This window comes from Selaginella moellendorffii, unplaced genomic scaffold, assembly GCF_000143415.4.
Source record: "Selaginella moellendorffii unplaced genomic scaffold, v1.0 SELMOscaffold_115, whole genome shotgun sequence".
NCBI classification, from domain to species: Eukaryota; Viridiplantae; Streptophyta; class Lycopodiopsida; order Selaginellales; family Selaginellaceae; genus Selaginella; species Selaginella moellendorffii.
Window position 1 is genome coordinate 439,059 of NW_003314376.1, and position 15,717 is coordinate 454,775.

The following is a 15,717-nucleotide window of genomic DNA, read 5'->3' on the forward strand; positions in this document are numbered from 1 at the left end:
GACTTTTGAGGCTAAGGCAATTGAGTTGAATAGAGTCTAAAGTTAGTGTAGGGAAGTGGCCGTTGCACTTTTCCCAAAAAAGTGACCTTTATGCCTTTCTTTTATAGTATTGTACTTAGTGGCAGGTTGCACCTTGCATTTTTTTAAACTCTATGAGAGTAGTAAGCTCTCACTGATCTAGACTTGGTATTGGTGGCCGTACATCTTAGCTGAGGATAGTGATGTCCAACTTAATTGTTTAAAGTTAAGATGTTGGTACCTATATTATAGCTTTGGTTATAAGGAGGTTGTGTACCACTATGAGTCCATCTCATAGTCTTCACTTTAGTTTCGACTAAATGTTAATCATGCATAGCTAGCCTCTTTAAGGCATGCTTAAAGCTCATTTGACTAAACGCAAAAATGACCTTATTGCGGTTGAGTTGGATTCAAGTGGTCATTTAGTTCATGCTTGTCCATGAACCTTTATCTCGGTTGAGGTATTACATTCATGTTGGATAAGTATATAACTCAATGGCATGGTGAATCACTCCTTGATGAAGTGTTATTTGTTGCTGAGTAATGTTGAAGAATTGGTCTCAGATACTAATTAAGGTATCTTCGATTTCGGTTAGCATAGTTGTTAGAGAGTTTTAGGTGGTGATTTACTCTTGCTTTCTTTTAGCTTTGTTTTAGTGTTGATGGCATTAAAGTGATGCCTTGTTGTTGACATTATTGATGTTAAGATTCAAATGAGATGAGATGTCTCTTCGTAGGATTGATATTGAGTCTCATTAGTCTCAATGCAATTAGTGTTGATGCTTGAGCTATAGCTTTGTGTTATTGGCATTCATGCATTTACTAATTAACAACTATATTGATGTTCAAATGAGCTAAGTGGCAAGTTTGAGTTAGTTGTGTTTTAGACGAGATTATTTAGTAGGGGTTGAGCTTTGGCTTTTCATTTAGTTATGGACAACACTAACTTTACGAGATGAAGAGTTAGTGATTAGTATTAAAGTGATTGAATCTTTATTGAATTTCAGTTAGGATATACCAATCATTGATGATTCTTCTTGTGCTTGTTATGAAGTGAGTCACATCTTGCTATAGATGGATTCATCGAGGATCGATTAGATGATCACTTGTTAAGCATAGCTTTATTATGCTTGGCTTTTGGACTAATGCAAATATGCTCTTCATTAGTTTTGCATTATGAAGTTTAACTTCTAAATGTGTTGAGGAAGATATTGTGGGTTATACCATGATTTCTTTTTTAATATTGAAGTTAGTTCATGCAAAGCTTGTGATCATTATTAAACAAGACTTAGCTATGGGCTTCTTTGAGCTTTTGGTTCCTTGAGCTTTCATGCTTGTGGTCCATTTGTTAAAAGTTGTTGGGGAAGGCATTTTTGCTCATTAGCTTCGATGTTGAAGTTGGCTTCTGCATCTAGCAATCATTGGTGATGATTGACTATCAGTTAGGATAGTTGATTATCCTTGTCAAGGGTTTTGCTTGATTATTGTTGGTATAGAATCATTTGCCGTTCTTCAGGATGGTAAATTCTTTCTTCGATAATGATTATGTATCTCTTCATTGATGGAATGATTGATGTTCTTTCATGATAGTTAATTGCTCTCTTTAATGACTTATAGCTTTTTACAATACCATATGTTCTTTGTGGTTTGCTTTGGATTGGTTTCTTAGGTTTGAGACACCAGGAGGATGTTGCTGACACTTGCTTAAACAACTCTAGTTTTTATGTATTGTTGACCAGGATCTAGTCAGATTGGCTAGTGCGGTAGTTGGCATGAATCAGTGTTTGTTGATCTTCCCACATTCATTCTATTCTGTTGATTACTGTTCGAGTTAGTTCTGTTAGATTAGGATGTATTTTCTTCGGGTGATACATTCGTAAGTATTGTGCTTGCCAGTCAATGATACTTTGTGTTCTTTTAGTTGTCTTTTGTAAGTTGTTTCACATGCTATTTGCAATCTTTGATAGTTAAGTTTTGTTATTAAGTGTTCTTAATGATACACTTACTATTGACTTTTGTTGGATGGTGATTCTTATGTTTACCAATTATGATCCTCTTGGTGGTTCCTATACTATAATACTAGTTTATCATATGATAACTTACTTGGAACATTTGTGTTCTAATCTAAGATTTATTCACTGATAGACAGACTGGCTTCGGCACTTCGTATGCATGGTGAAATCTCTAGCAATGGGGTAATTACTGTCCACTGATCACATAACCCGCCTCTTTGTCGATGTTCCTTATTCCATTCAAAGGGCGTAATTGTGTAAACAACTTTAACTACCTGTTTACAGTAGTTTATCTAAACCTTACTGATGGGTTTAGTTTCTTTGCTCAGGAGGGTTGGGGCCTCTGGCTTCTCTCTCTATATTCCTGTAGGCAGGGGCATATCACATTTTTGTAAGTTGGGTGACACCCAGAGCAGTAAGGGTGATTGACTCCGTTGGTCATTTCCTTGTCGGTGACGGCCGGAAGGTGTCTGAGTTAGTAGCGCAACCACATTAGATAAAGAAGTTTCCCTAACTCATTTAAGTTGGTGCATTTTTCATATAGTGTGAATACTGTAAACTTTTTTTGGAGTTATTTCCTTGGCAGTATTCTAGACTTGAGTATGCATTGATGAGGACGTCGATCTTCCCTAGGGGGGGAGAGTGTCACAAATGTGACTTTGGGTATCGAAAGTTACCTGTCGGCTAGTCCTTTCGGATATTCTTTCCTTACTGCCATGACGGCAGGAGGTCAGTATTGTTGGGCTTATTATCAGTTCCCACTTGGGCTAGTTGAAAAACTTGTCAATGACCGTGTACTTAAATTGAATAAACATAAGGTAGGAACCCTATGTGTTTCTTGTTGAGCACGGCTTGGTTTGAAAAACTCCTGTCATTAACTTGCACTTGCTAGTATCAAAAACCCTTGCGATATTGAGATTGGTCCCTCAATATTCGCTACATGATAACTTACCATGTATGCCAAACACCCTTGCTATCATGCCCTTTGTGTTAGTCTCGTTTTGGTCCCAAATGCTATTTATGGAAAGTGTCTAGATTTGCTCATTTAGCATATCTACGGAATGTAGAGATTGTCCTGAACACAATGGTGTTCATCCCGAGGTTTTGAGATATTTAAGGTTAAATGTCTTTATGTTTAAATAATATTACACTAAGTGACCTTAGTCCAAACTTAGGTGCTTACATTTAATATCAAAGGGGTCTTGGTCCAACTTTTGTTAATTGGGTAAGGGAATCACACTAACATGTTGAGATTGATATTTGGTAAGTCTAGTTTACCTCCAACTGGGCTTGACTTGAAGGGTAAAAGTGCTAGCTTTGATCATGTGGTCAACGTCATTCAAAAGAAAGCTCAAGGGTATATTAAAGCATATTAGGGTAAGGAACTTAACCTTCATAATGGAGCAGTGGCACAGTGGAGTTTTTTAGGTAGCTCGAGGGTGGTTGGGTGGTGAAGAACTTCAAAAGAGGGCATAATATAATCTAGGGAGACTAGATCTTTATCTTTTCATGCCATATCATAACATTAGTATTAGAGGCAATCTAGTTTACCTCTAATTAGCCTTGATCTGAGGGGTAAGAGCAATTAAAAGGAATAACTCGAGAAGCAATCCATAAAAGTTAGGCTTGACCTGAGGGGTTATCCTTGACCTTTGTTGATTGGCTAGAGGAATCATACCAACATGTTGAGACTAATATCTGGCAAGTCTAATTTACCTCCAGCTAGGTTCAACCCAGGTAAAGGCAACTAAAGGGAATGACTTAAGAAACAATTCATAAGAGTTTAAATATAAAGGGAAAAAGCTTATGAATAATAATGCTTCTCATTTTTTAATTAATTAAGAGTGTTAGGATACTTCGGGTTAAGTGTCTTAGGGTTTGAATAGTACTGGGCTGGGTGACCTCTCGGGAAGTTCAAACTCAATCCTTTACAATACACAAGTAGATAATAAAAAATAAATAGTAATGGGATAAAATAATTTTAATATAGTTGGCTCTCCTTTGCCTTCTTGGTTGGGTGGCAAAGAAAAAGATGATCCCATTGGCTTTTATAGTGGATGGTTAAAATATGTAAATAACTAAAAAGGATAATTTAAGAAATGGTCCATTTAAGTTTAAATATAGAGGGAAAAAGCCTATGGGCCAATAAAAGGTGTAAATAACTAAAAAGAATACTTTAAGAAATAGTCTATTTAGCCTATGAATAATGCATATGTGAATTTGTAAGGAAGCATGGTTTACAAGAAATACACTCCATTTTCTAATTGGTTAAGGGTTTTAGGATATATGGAGTTAAGTATATTTATAATATTAGGCTTAGTGATTTCTTGGGAAGATCAAATTTAAGAGCTTATAAATATGATAATAGAATGAGATTTAAATATTTTATTATTATAAATCTTAATGGGGATAAATAGGGATAAAATAGCCATTAAAAGCTCTTAGTTACCCCTTTTCTAATTAGCTTAAAGGGATATACAAAACTTCTATGGTTGTTCTATAGTAATTTACTATAGAATATAGTTGTAGCGCACGTGGTTTTAACCCTTTATCCTATGGTGATTTACCATAGGATAACACCACAAAGCAGAACTTAAACCCTCTTTATGCCACGTGACACATGCCACATGTTATATGCCACGTGTCCAAAGGACAGTTATGCGGAACCTGAGGTTCAGGGACTTGGGCCACTGAACGAAGGAACAGTGCCAAACTCCCAAGCATAAAGCCAAAGAATGACGGAACCGGTCCATGGAGCAACTCCCGAGCATACAGCCCAAGGAGCGAAGGGACAGGAGCTCGGAGCGACTTGGAACAGTCCTGGAGCAATCAGCATCCCAATGCCAGGACCAGCATGCTAAACGGAGCTAAATGGAGTTTGGCGCTATTTCGACATATCGGTGGCCTAATGTGAGGACATGGGTACTGCACTAGCTAGCATGGAATGGAACTTGGGCTTAGACCCAAACAGAATGCAAAACAAGGACAAGCATGCAAGCAGGAGCTAGACTATGCCTCAAGTTGGTTGGCCATGCCCGACCTACCCACTATCCCTATTATACATTTGGAACCCTCTATAGCGCCCCCCCCGCCCCTTCCCCCCCTTCCCCCCCCTTTTAGGAACACATGCTTTAGGCTTTCACCCCAAGCCTCCCTTAGTATCAGGAGTTAGTCTCTGGGATAAGTTTGAAACTTACTAAATATGGAATGGCACTAGATTGTGTATTTGGACACAGGACGAACACCATTGTGTTTAGGCCGATTTCTACATTCTGTAAATATGCCAAATAAGCAAATCTAGACACTTTCCATAAATAACATTTGGGACTGAATTGAGACTAATGCTAAGGGCATGATAGTGAGGGTGTTTGGCAGACACAGTAAGTTATCATCCAGTGATATTGAGGGACCAATCTCAATACGCGAGGGTTCTTGTCAAGCCAGTGCAAGACAGAGCAAAAGAGAACTAAGAGTCAGGCTAAGTATGCTCAGCTAAAAACACATAGGAGTTCCTACCTTATGTCCATCTGGCTAAGTACAGATGCTAAGCCCAATAAATTAACACTTGAACAAGAGGGGTTGATAAAGGGAACCAGCAATACCGACTTCCTGCCATCGTGGCAGTAAAGTAAGAGTATCCGTAAAGACTGGCTGATAAGTAACTTTCAATACCCGAAGTCACATTCGCAACAATAGTGTACTACATTTGGTATCAAAAAGATAAAATATGTTATAACTCAGTTGTAAACTTAGTCATAAATATTTTAGTCATATTTAGTCATGCTCGTGGAGGTCAGCTCTATGAAGAGAGCTTTTATGAATAGTGCTTTGCTAGTAGTTCCATTATTAGTGGTGAAGTCTATATTTTGCAAAACAAAAGTGACTTGAATAGTATGAAATCAATAAATAAAGTTTTGTAATAAAAATCTTATATATACTACCTCTTAGTATATATGCTGAACTTCATATTAGATTGTTAGCTTCTATGACTTGTGTTTGGAAAAATTATTGAAGGTATGTAATTCAATCCATACTTTATGCTTGCCAAGATTGATAAAGTATTATATATGTTATGTTGAGCTAGAAATGTAGTCATGGTCTGTTATAATTTTTTTTCCTATTTTTCTTGAAGTAAAATTAATATAATTTGATATATTGGTGGAGAATTTAGAATTCAACTAAATACAATTTGAAATGGGGAAAAACTAAAACTATGCTAGATGGAGAATGGCCATGTATAACTTCTCAAGAGCTCTTTTAAAGACTAAAGTCACTATAGGTAGTGTTGTTGTAATATAGTCTTTGAGTTTGTTACATCTGCTAATGCATATTCCTTTGACAAGTCTAAGTGTAATATATATTGTTCATTCAGTTTTATATTAGTATAATGATTCAAGATTGTTGCTATATCACTTATAAGGTAAAATGTTATTCAACTATAGTCAATTAAATATTTTCATCCCATAATCAAGTTTAATTCAAAGCATAATTTTGGATGTTTAAACTAAAACTTTTATCTAATTGGAAAACCACTTTATTTTTAAATTTGAACTATGCTCTTTTATTTCTAATTATGAAGAACAAATTATATTATTTATCCAAAAATAGTGCCAAGTTATTTTCAGAAATTTTCTAAAGTGAACATTTATAAATCAATAATAAATTGTTTGATATAACTATCAATTGATAATGGCTACTGATCAGAAGTTGGCTTAGTGTTAACACTAAGTTTGATTTTCAACTCACTTAAAAAAAAACTCATTTAAACTACTTGGTTCTACTTTTGGTCATCCTATTATTCTTTGAGCTGTTTATTAAATTATATGGCTATTATATTTAGATATCTCTTGATTTGCTTAAAATAAATTCCTCATAATTCATATTATTTTAAAATATGAGTTGATAAAATTAATAATATAGTAAATAATATATAATTTTATTTTCATATGACTCATAAATGCTCGATATTCCATATATAGAATTTTTTCTCATAGAATCAGGATCTTGATTACAGTTTAATCTATATGTACTTTTGTAAGAATTTAGAATATTCTTTAAACATGTATAATATCAATATTCTTTTTCTTATTTAAAACTTATACTATAAATAATAATATCTTATCATTTAGAGTTCTATTTTCTATATCATGTTTTCAAAACTGAAGCTAAATATTTATCTTTCTATTTTATTTATACTATTTATTCATTGTTTTTCAATAGAAATTTTTATTATAAATAGATTAGGCTATTCTATTGATGCATCATGTGAATCAAAAAATGATAAAATAATCCCAATTATTCAGAATGATAGAAATAAATTTTCATTTAAGTTTGGAACATGTTGGGGTTTTTGTCGAACTCAATTTTGGTGTAAATTTGTAATTAATGATGGACCTCTTAAAGGAAATTTAAGGGAATTCTCTGTTTATGTTCAAGGAAGTAATAGTGATTATGAAGAAGCTGAATATATAGAATATTATATATTTGCCTATGCAATTTTTGAAACTCACAAACATTATACATATGATTGGTCTTTACCTAAAAGGAGGTATAAACTTGATTTGTAATTAATATTTTTCTAACTATCATATATCTATATCTATATCTATATCTATATTAAAATATATTAAATACCCAAGGTTATCATAGCCTATACTTTAAATATATACTTCTTAAATTTCTCCATTATCTGTTCCTTTTGTTTGGATCTCATGAGCATTTTGGAATATTTGGTACTCTATGAATGAATCAAACTATTCCATCATGATTATTCTAAACTCCTTTTTGGTCTGGAGAGCACACTTCTTGGGGTACTTGTGAATAGTTTTTGCTGCATATGACACAAGAATTACTAAAGAAGTAAAATAAAAATTAGTTACATTTTACTATATATTTACTTCAAGGTTTTCATGTTCTATAGATATACTAGTTAGTTGTGAGTGACTAAGCAAGTTTCTAATCTTAATAAACTTAATTACATTTAAACTTGCCTCCGTTGGATTAAGCTATTTTATACATAAGACTATAGCTAGCAAAAGTACTTACAGCCAAGTTTTGGTGAACTTAGTTTTTAATTATATATAGTAGCCAAGTTCAAGTTGTTTTTCATTTGGTTTCCTTTTTGATATCTTTTTCTCTCTTTTTGAATCAACTAAGTTATGGAGAACATAGTTACCAATTACATATGGTATGTTCTCTAATCACACAAGAATTATTTTGATATTATTTAGCCAACACAAGCATAAGAAACAATTTAATTAAGCTCATGGTGAACATTTAGAATGAATTTGAAAAGTGATATATTCTTTCAGTGGGATTCAAACATTAGACTTCTAATTAAATTCAATATCTATCAAGATCCGATTTTGGATCTATATTTACATTACAGTTAGATTCTTAACACCTTATAGAACTCTATACAGTGTTCAACACAATCCATCCATTATTTCTTTTCTTTTATCTTTGTTTCTTTAGTCTCTTGCTCCTTGACAACAAGCTCCTAATAGATTTACTTACACTATATGAATATGATCTAAGAATACATTGAGAAGGGATAAATTGTGTTGTTGTTATAGATGCCACATGATAAAATCTAAATATATGGGAAATTTCTTTTATAATTTCTTGTTTTTCTTATAATGCTAGTTAGCATTCCCTTAGCCTTTTCCTTGTTTATAATGTGTGTGTGTGTGTGTGTGTGTGTGTGTGTCTATATATATATATATAGACACACACACACACACATTATAAACAAGGGAATGCTAATTGAAACCAGGTGTCAAAAAAATAATTAAAAAAACATACTATGAAAGGATTTGTATATAATTATTGTATAGATCTCACTGCTCAATTTCTTATGATGTAGTTAGAGGTAGAGGTATCATGGTGCAAAACCCCACAAGCTATCCCCCAAACCTGCACTGGGCTCCAACCAACCATATAAGCATAAGAGTATCACCATGTACCATGATATTTCTTCCTGTTATACTCCCTCTTCAACTCAGTAAGAAGACCCCACTTTGTTTGGCCAATAAAACCACCTCCAGCATCCATAATTTTTTATAAAATACATAGTCAAGATATGTTACTTATATTAATTAATTATGATCTGTAAAAGTAAATACAGTTTAAGAGCATGTAAAACAATCGGCATTTAAAAAGCAAACAAGATATAATGGTGTCACATTTGGCCTAAGGTCTTGATGTTCCACGGCTCGATGTAGTTCCAGTCGCCCTCCCAGAAGTTCTTGGCCAGGATGGAGTATGCAAACTCGGTGGGATGAGTGAAATCCCAGAAGAGATACTGGCTGGGATTATCGCACACCCCTTGCGGGTCATGAGTGGCGAGCCAGCCGCCACACTTTCCACAGCACGCGTGAGCCGTGTCGTAGAGGCCGTAGGCGGAGGCGTTGGACATGATCTCGGTCATGGCGTTGAAGCCTTTAGCGTAGGAGATTCGCACCCCTGGAAGCCTCATCACCAGCTCGCGAACCAGCATCTTGAGCGCCAAGTTGAAAGCGCCCGCGATCTCGTTGAAGAGGTTGAAGCAGGAGCCGTGGAGGATCCGGCGCACCATGGGAGTGCATCCCAGCGGGCCCAAGTTGAAGACCACGATCCGGCGAGCGCCGTTCCGGTAGAGCTGGATCAAGTTCTTGCGGTAGATGCTCATCAGCGTGGACAAGAAGTGTCGCCGGTTGGCCGCTGCCTGGAACAAGTTCGCGAAGATGTCGTTGCTCCCGGCGGTGATCATGAAGAGCGAGTTCCGGAACATGATGGAGGCGTGGTAGTCGCCGTTTTGCTGCCGCACGACGGTCGAGAGGTACTGGAACTGGTCCATCTGTGCGTCGAGCGAGAGGACCCCGAGCGGTGCGTCGGTGGCGTTGAGCAGGCCGCTGCCCGCCGACGCAAAGTTTGCACCGTGGATGAAGCTCGCCCCCGGCTGCATGAAGGGTGGAATGTATGGTAGTCCCAGGAACTCGGCGATGAAGTCCGCTATCAGCCTGCCATCGCTAAACCTTCCTGTTGGCACTCCGAAGGACGTCGTCCCGTAAGGCGTGACGTTGGCCACCGCCAGCGAGCCAGGCAGGAAGTTGTTGTTACCGGTGTCGAAGATTGAGTCGCCAAACAGGAAGAGCATTTGCACTTGACTGGCGGAGGCGAGTGTGAGGACCTGGAGGAAAACCAAAGCTTTCAGGTGAGCCATTTTGGATTGGAAATTGTTAGCGGAGAGAACCTGGTAGCAAATTTATACAGGCCATCTCATCCGCTGCTCCACCATGCTCTTGATTTGCAGCAAGCCACACCAAAAGACCGTCTACGTACTATGTAACAGCATGCAGTCATGCATTCCATCCGCTGTACCTATATTACCGCTTGTTAGTGAAAAAACAAGGATTCTCAATGTAACGACATGCCTGATCAATCTCTTCTCGCCATTTTCAAGACTTGGCCTGCCCTGTCCTCCAGTCTGCTCAAAGCTTGCTGGATATATTCGTTGTGCTCGGCATACATTTGCAGCGCCTCCAAGGCTTCAGCTTGCTCCTGCTCCATTTCCTCTTTATAAGCCTTGAGCTTTATCTCGTAATCCGCGTTTAGTTTCTGGAGCACACACAGCGTGTTTCATTTTTTCAGAAAAAAAAAAAATTGCTCAGTGATAGATAAGAAACTCTCACCTTTAGTAGTGATTCCGCGTCATTATATACCTGTCTTAACGTTGTTTGTTTTTCTGCCAAGCTCTTCTCGAATTGAGCTCTTTGAGCGGCTTTCGAGGCAATGTAGTTATCCAGTCTCTCCTTCCTCCCTTTATATTGTGCCTCAAGCTGCATAACGGGACATCGTTTTAGGAAGAAAATACGATTGCCTCACTCACCTTCTTATTCTGAGTGACGAGTGTGGAAACCTCGTCAGATTTTTCTTGGAAGGAAACCTCATCCGCATACAGTTTCTTCTGCATGACAAGGACTTCTTCCCTCGCATCCCTTGTTGCCTTCTCAATGCTTTCCATGAGACTGGCAACCAGCGGCTTGAACACACCCTTGACGTTAAAACCAAGTATATCTTCGGGTTTCTCCTCCCTCGAGTTAACTTTCATCTCGAGTTGAACTTGCCGAGCTTCCAATTCTGGATACATATTTTTGAGCCTGCCAAAAAAAAAAAAAAAAAAACAAATCACCAAGAGACATAACAAAAAATTTCTTTACCTCGCGCTGCCAGTGTTGTAGGTGATGACGACGTCCTCCACCTCCCTCAGCATGTTCGCAGACTGAACTTCCTTGTCCCATGCTTCCTTTTGCAACTCCTGTGCTGCTTTAGAGACTGCATGCAATCGCGTCTCGAGAATTTGGCTTTCTTTGTCCATCTTCTCGACGCCAGCGACGCTGAGCTGCTGAGCCCCGATCCGTTGCCGCAAAGCCTCGTTCTCCTCCGCTATGTTGGAAGCCTCCGTCTTCAAAGCCAGCAGATCCTCCCTCTTCTCCTCCATTTTCTTGAGCGACGCCTCCTTGTGCGACTGAAAGTTGCTGATGATGGTCGTAAACTTTGCGACGTCGTTTAGAAAGTCCGCCTTCTTCGACTCCAAAACAGCCAAAGGCGATGGCTCACTTGTAAAGGTGTGGAGCTTAGCTTGCAAATCATTCACGGTCTTCTCGAGCTCTTCTGCCTGCTGCACCAGCTGGGCCTTTTCTTCCTCAAACTGGACCCGAAAGTCCGCGTCGAGCTTAGCGCACGCCTCATCGTTGCCGCAAAGAAACTCGTTGTAAGCTTGGCTGAGGTACTCGAAAAAAATCAAATCCCCGCTTCCCTCGTAGCCAAATCCACCACCATTCCCTTCTTTGATCTCCCGAGCCTTCTCCTCGTAAGTCAAGAGATTGACGAGCCAGGCTAGAGCGGCCAGCAATCCAGGCCAAGAATGCGGGCTCCCGGCGGCATAGAGGGCACTCTTGCTGATCTGGAAAGGATAGTTGAGACTCCTGAAGAAGCCCGGGACATCATCTTCGAGCTTGCCAAAGACGATGTGTGGATCCACTTGGCGGAAAAGAAACTCTATGATATCTTTGATCTCCTTACCGGAGGGCAGCTTGGAGGAAATGGGCGAGTTGAATCCATGGGTCGTGAGGTACTCGATGAGCTCCGCCGTGGCCTCTTTCTGGAAGCTCTTGTCGTTGATGTTCCTGGGATCCTGTGCCGACGCACCTTTGGAGGAGGAGAAGGCCATGGATTGGCGGCTCAAGCTGGGGCGGTGATGGCCTCCGGGAGGCATCGGGGGGCCTCCCAAGCTGGGGCGCTTCATGTAGACACCGCTACTCCGCGGCAGCTTGGCTGGGATCGATGACATCCGGCTGTTGGATCCCCTGGAACTCATGGCAAGAGCCACTCCAAGCCCTAGAAGAGCCCTAGCAAAATGGAAAAATCGCGGGAAATTCAAAATAAAATAAAATAATTTCTATAATGTTATTTGCAAATATTTTGGAATAGTTCATTTTCTTAATTTATTAGTAAGTTAAAAAAGTCTTTAGATAATAATTTTATTAAAACTATTGAAACATTATCAATAAAACATTATATATGAGTGCATAGAAGTTCGACTTCATATCTACATTTAAGTTTTCTTAGTTATAATTTTTTCAAGTAATTTACTATTATTTATAACGATTGTGTAAATTTAATTACCAAATATTAAATATAAATATATTCACTGAATGAGGTTTATATTTTAATTTTTTGTGAAATGATGAAAATCAGTATATAATTTAACTTTAAGATTTGTATCTTTAAATAATTAAAAAATAAATATTGGACATTATTTTATTTATAATTTTATTACTATATAAGTATGAACTTAGAAATGGAGAAATTGTAAATAATTTTATGGTGGTAAAAAATACCAAATTTGAATAAGTGAGGTAATAAATTTTATAAAATTTCAACTTATAAATAAATTTTATTATACTTTGGTATATAATTACATTCAATGGTTTTTATTTCCATGATAGAAATAATTTAAAATCTGAAATTTTCATTTAATTAATATTTTAATATTACTACAATCAAACATTTTGCAAATGCTATAATAAAAGTTTTTCACATGTAAGTAATTGAGTCTTAAACTTATTAATTATTATCTATTCTAAAATACAAATTAAAAAATTTTAAAAATTAAGAAACTTAATTGAAAAACCTGATGCAACACATATTTAAGAAACAACAATGCAGTGAGAATAATTTAATAATAGAATATTATTAAATTATTTACTAAATTATTTACTTATCTTTAATATAAATTATGAATTTGATTCCTTTTCTTTACAAGAAAAAAAATTAAAACTATTAAAAATATATAAGTTTAAATAATATTAAACTATTTAATAATAAATATTTTGTTATTTAACTTATTATTGCAAACTAATTTACATTTATGTCTTTTTTTTTAACTATCTTCACATGTATGTACATAAACAAAACTAAAGAATGTTGCCCTCCTTTTACATGTTAGCTAAGACTAATTTATACTAATGTTATGATCATCAACAATGACTTGAGTTGAGGTCTACATAACCTCTCTATACCTCCTTAAGAATTCCATTTCAAGGTCACTAATTAGTTTCCAAATTTAGTGTCATATCTCTAAACTCTAAAACAATATGGCCAATTAAATTTAGTGGTTTGTGGAATAGAAGATGATGTGGTCAGGTTGGATAGTGAACTTAGTGAGATTCATAATAATCTTAGATTTTTGCCAATTCCAAATTGTGATGGAGGTATGTGAACTTGTAATTTAGAATCCTATTTTGTGGCTTTAAGTAGTTTTAAAACTTAGAATATCCAAATTCTTAATATAATCATTCTTCATATCCTCTTATTTCTTCTTGCACATGGAGATAGTTATGGTAAAACTTATGTTCATAATAGCAACTTTGTATCCTCTTGCACTTTTCTATAACATCACCCTTGGATATAGTTATGTTAAAACTTATGCTTGTAATAGTATTGTTGAATCCCCTTGCACTCTTCTATAATATTACCCTTTTGATACTTTTGATTATTTATGTAGTTAAGAGTGATTACCTCCTTTTAAGTGTCTATGGTAAGCAATAATTTATATCCTCCCCTTCCTAACTTTGATTTTTTCCTCTTGAAATACTAATATAGATTTAAGAGTTTCAAAGTTAACATATTGACATGGCTTATAGAAAGAGCCTCTACTATTGAGAAGTTGTTATTGATAATAAAAGAACCAAAGTCAATTGAAATATAAAAGGAAAATAAGTGATGCATAACTACAAACTTCAAACTAAACCTCATATTGCTTATTCAACAAACGTCTTGGTAGTAGTAATAACTTGTTAGGAGTGATTATTGTATAAACTACAAAATACTTACTTCTAAAATTACAATCATAAATTTCAAATATTTATTTATGAGGAGTTTTCCATAACTTTTAATACTTTGAGTTTTCTTATTAAAAATAAAATTTAACTTGACTGCATAAACTCACCATGGCATTGTCAACACTCTAGCTTAAGAAAATATATGAATTCTTAATTGAGAAAAATGCTAAAGAAGAAGAATTTCCTCAAAATTTCAAAAACACAAGAAACTTAAATTTTAACTTGATTTTAAATTTATTGCATTTGGATCCAAAAAGATTATACTAAGCTCAAGCGCACCCATACAAAGTTCAAAGGTGCAACATCAATGGGGTGCAATTACTCATAATTGCGCTTTTAATTTCCTAGGGCCTTATTTTCCTAAAGTTTTATTTTCTTTAAGACACACATTAGTGGAGTTAATGAGCACTACAATTTATCCTTGGAGGGCAAAATTTTTTGGCAATGCTTTACTCTAGTGTTTGGGATCATGCTTTTTGTTTCTTATTTCTTTATTCCCTTTTAGATCTATATTTGTATTAGCTTTTAGAATTTTAGTTATGCTATGTTTATATTTACTCTTTTTTCTTATTTTCATTGCATTCTCTTCCTCTACCATACTATGCCATTATAGATTAAGGAATATGTTACTTGAGGCCATTAATGTTACTTTGTTGAATTAAGTTTTTGGTGTTGTGGGGTGTGATCATATTGGTGATATACCTATCTTTGGTGTGTTGCCATCTCTAAATTCTATAGAATGTAATTATACAATTTGTTTTGTTCTCAATGTTCTATCATTTCTCATTGATGTGAAATATGATTGTGATATTGATTGGTGAGTTATGGATGATTTAATCTGATTTTTAGAGAATGTTTAAAGATTGAATTTATAGGAAGATAATATTTACGAGATCAAATGAATTCTAGATTGTGATAAGGAATTTGATTATCATAAAGATAGCTTTGGAGATGAGTTAGAAATTTTGCAGGGTAGATTTTAATCCTTTAATCTGCCATTTGATCTTTTCTCCTTACCTTTTGCTCTTTCTTAATCTTTTTTTATTTTTTGGCCTGAGCCATATTCTCAAGTTTTTAATGTTTCTTCTTTGTTTGCAATATTTCTTCCCTTAGCACATCATTTCTGATTCTTATAATTCTCATTCTTAATTTTTTGTTGAGTTGGATGTTTTCTATCTTTCTTATACTAATTTAGATGTTAAGTATATACATGAAGCTAAGAACCTTGCTTTTCTTTGGTAGAGTCTTTAATTAATTTTAATATTAAGTATTCTCCTATTCCAAAGGTTGATTCACTTTGG

General features: G+C 35.7%; 2 protein-coding genes across 3 annotated transcripts; both read right to left on the minus strand.

Moving 5' to 3' along the window:
- Positions 1–9,101: 9,101 nt before the first annotated feature.
- LOC9635068 (GDSL esterase/lipase At4g16230) lies at positions 9,102–10,373 on the minus strand. The gene is made up of 2 exons (XM_002991116.2): positions 10,264–10,373; positions 9,102–10,200 (listed from the first exon to the last, which is right to left on the minus strand). Exon 2 carries the CDS (start codon positions 10,165–10,167, stop codon positions 9,211–9,213), a length of 957 nt encoding a protein of 318 aa, XP_002991162.2. The 5' UTR covers positions 10,168–10,200; positions 10,264–10,373; the 3' UTR covers positions 9,102–9,210.
- Positions 10,303–12,396, minus strand: LOC9635097 (kinetochore protein NDC80 homolog). 2 transcript variants are annotated; one of them, XM_024664895.1, is made up of 5 exons: positions 11,231–12,396; positions 10,900–11,170; positions 10,703–10,849; positions 10,445–10,628; positions 10,303–10,385 (listed from the first exon to the last, which is right to left on the minus strand). In XM_024664895.1, exons 1-4 carry the CDS (start codon positions 12,388–12,390, stop codon positions 10,449–10,451), a joined length of 1,758 nt encoding a protein of 585 aa, XP_024520663.1. In that variant the 5' UTR covers positions 12,391–12,396; the 3' UTR covers positions 10,303–10,385; positions 10,445–10,448. The 2 variants fall into 2 exon arrangements, with proteins under 2 accessions (XP_024520663.1, XP_024520662.1); XM_024664894.1 differs by having other exon boundaries at positions 10,309–10,391.
- Positions 12,397–15,717: the final 3,321 nt, after the last annotated feature.

Coding starts and splice junctions, on each gene's coding strand:
- LOC9635068 (XM_002991116.2), bottom strand. CDS start 10,167: ATGCTCTTCCTGTTTGGCGACTCAATCTTCGACACCGGTAACAACAAC.
- LOC9635097 (XM_024664895.1), bottom strand. CDS start 12,390: ATGAGTTCCAGGGGATCCAACAGCCGGATGTCATCGATCCCAGCCAAG. Junction 10,850..10,899: donor TCGTCACTCAGAATAAGAAG/GTGAGTGAGGCA, acceptor CCCGTTATGCAG/CTTGAGGCACAATATAAAGG. Junction 10,629..10,702: donor ACGCGGAATCACTACTAAAG/GTGAGAGTTTCT, acceptor TGTGTGCTCCAG/AAACTAAACGCGGATTACGA.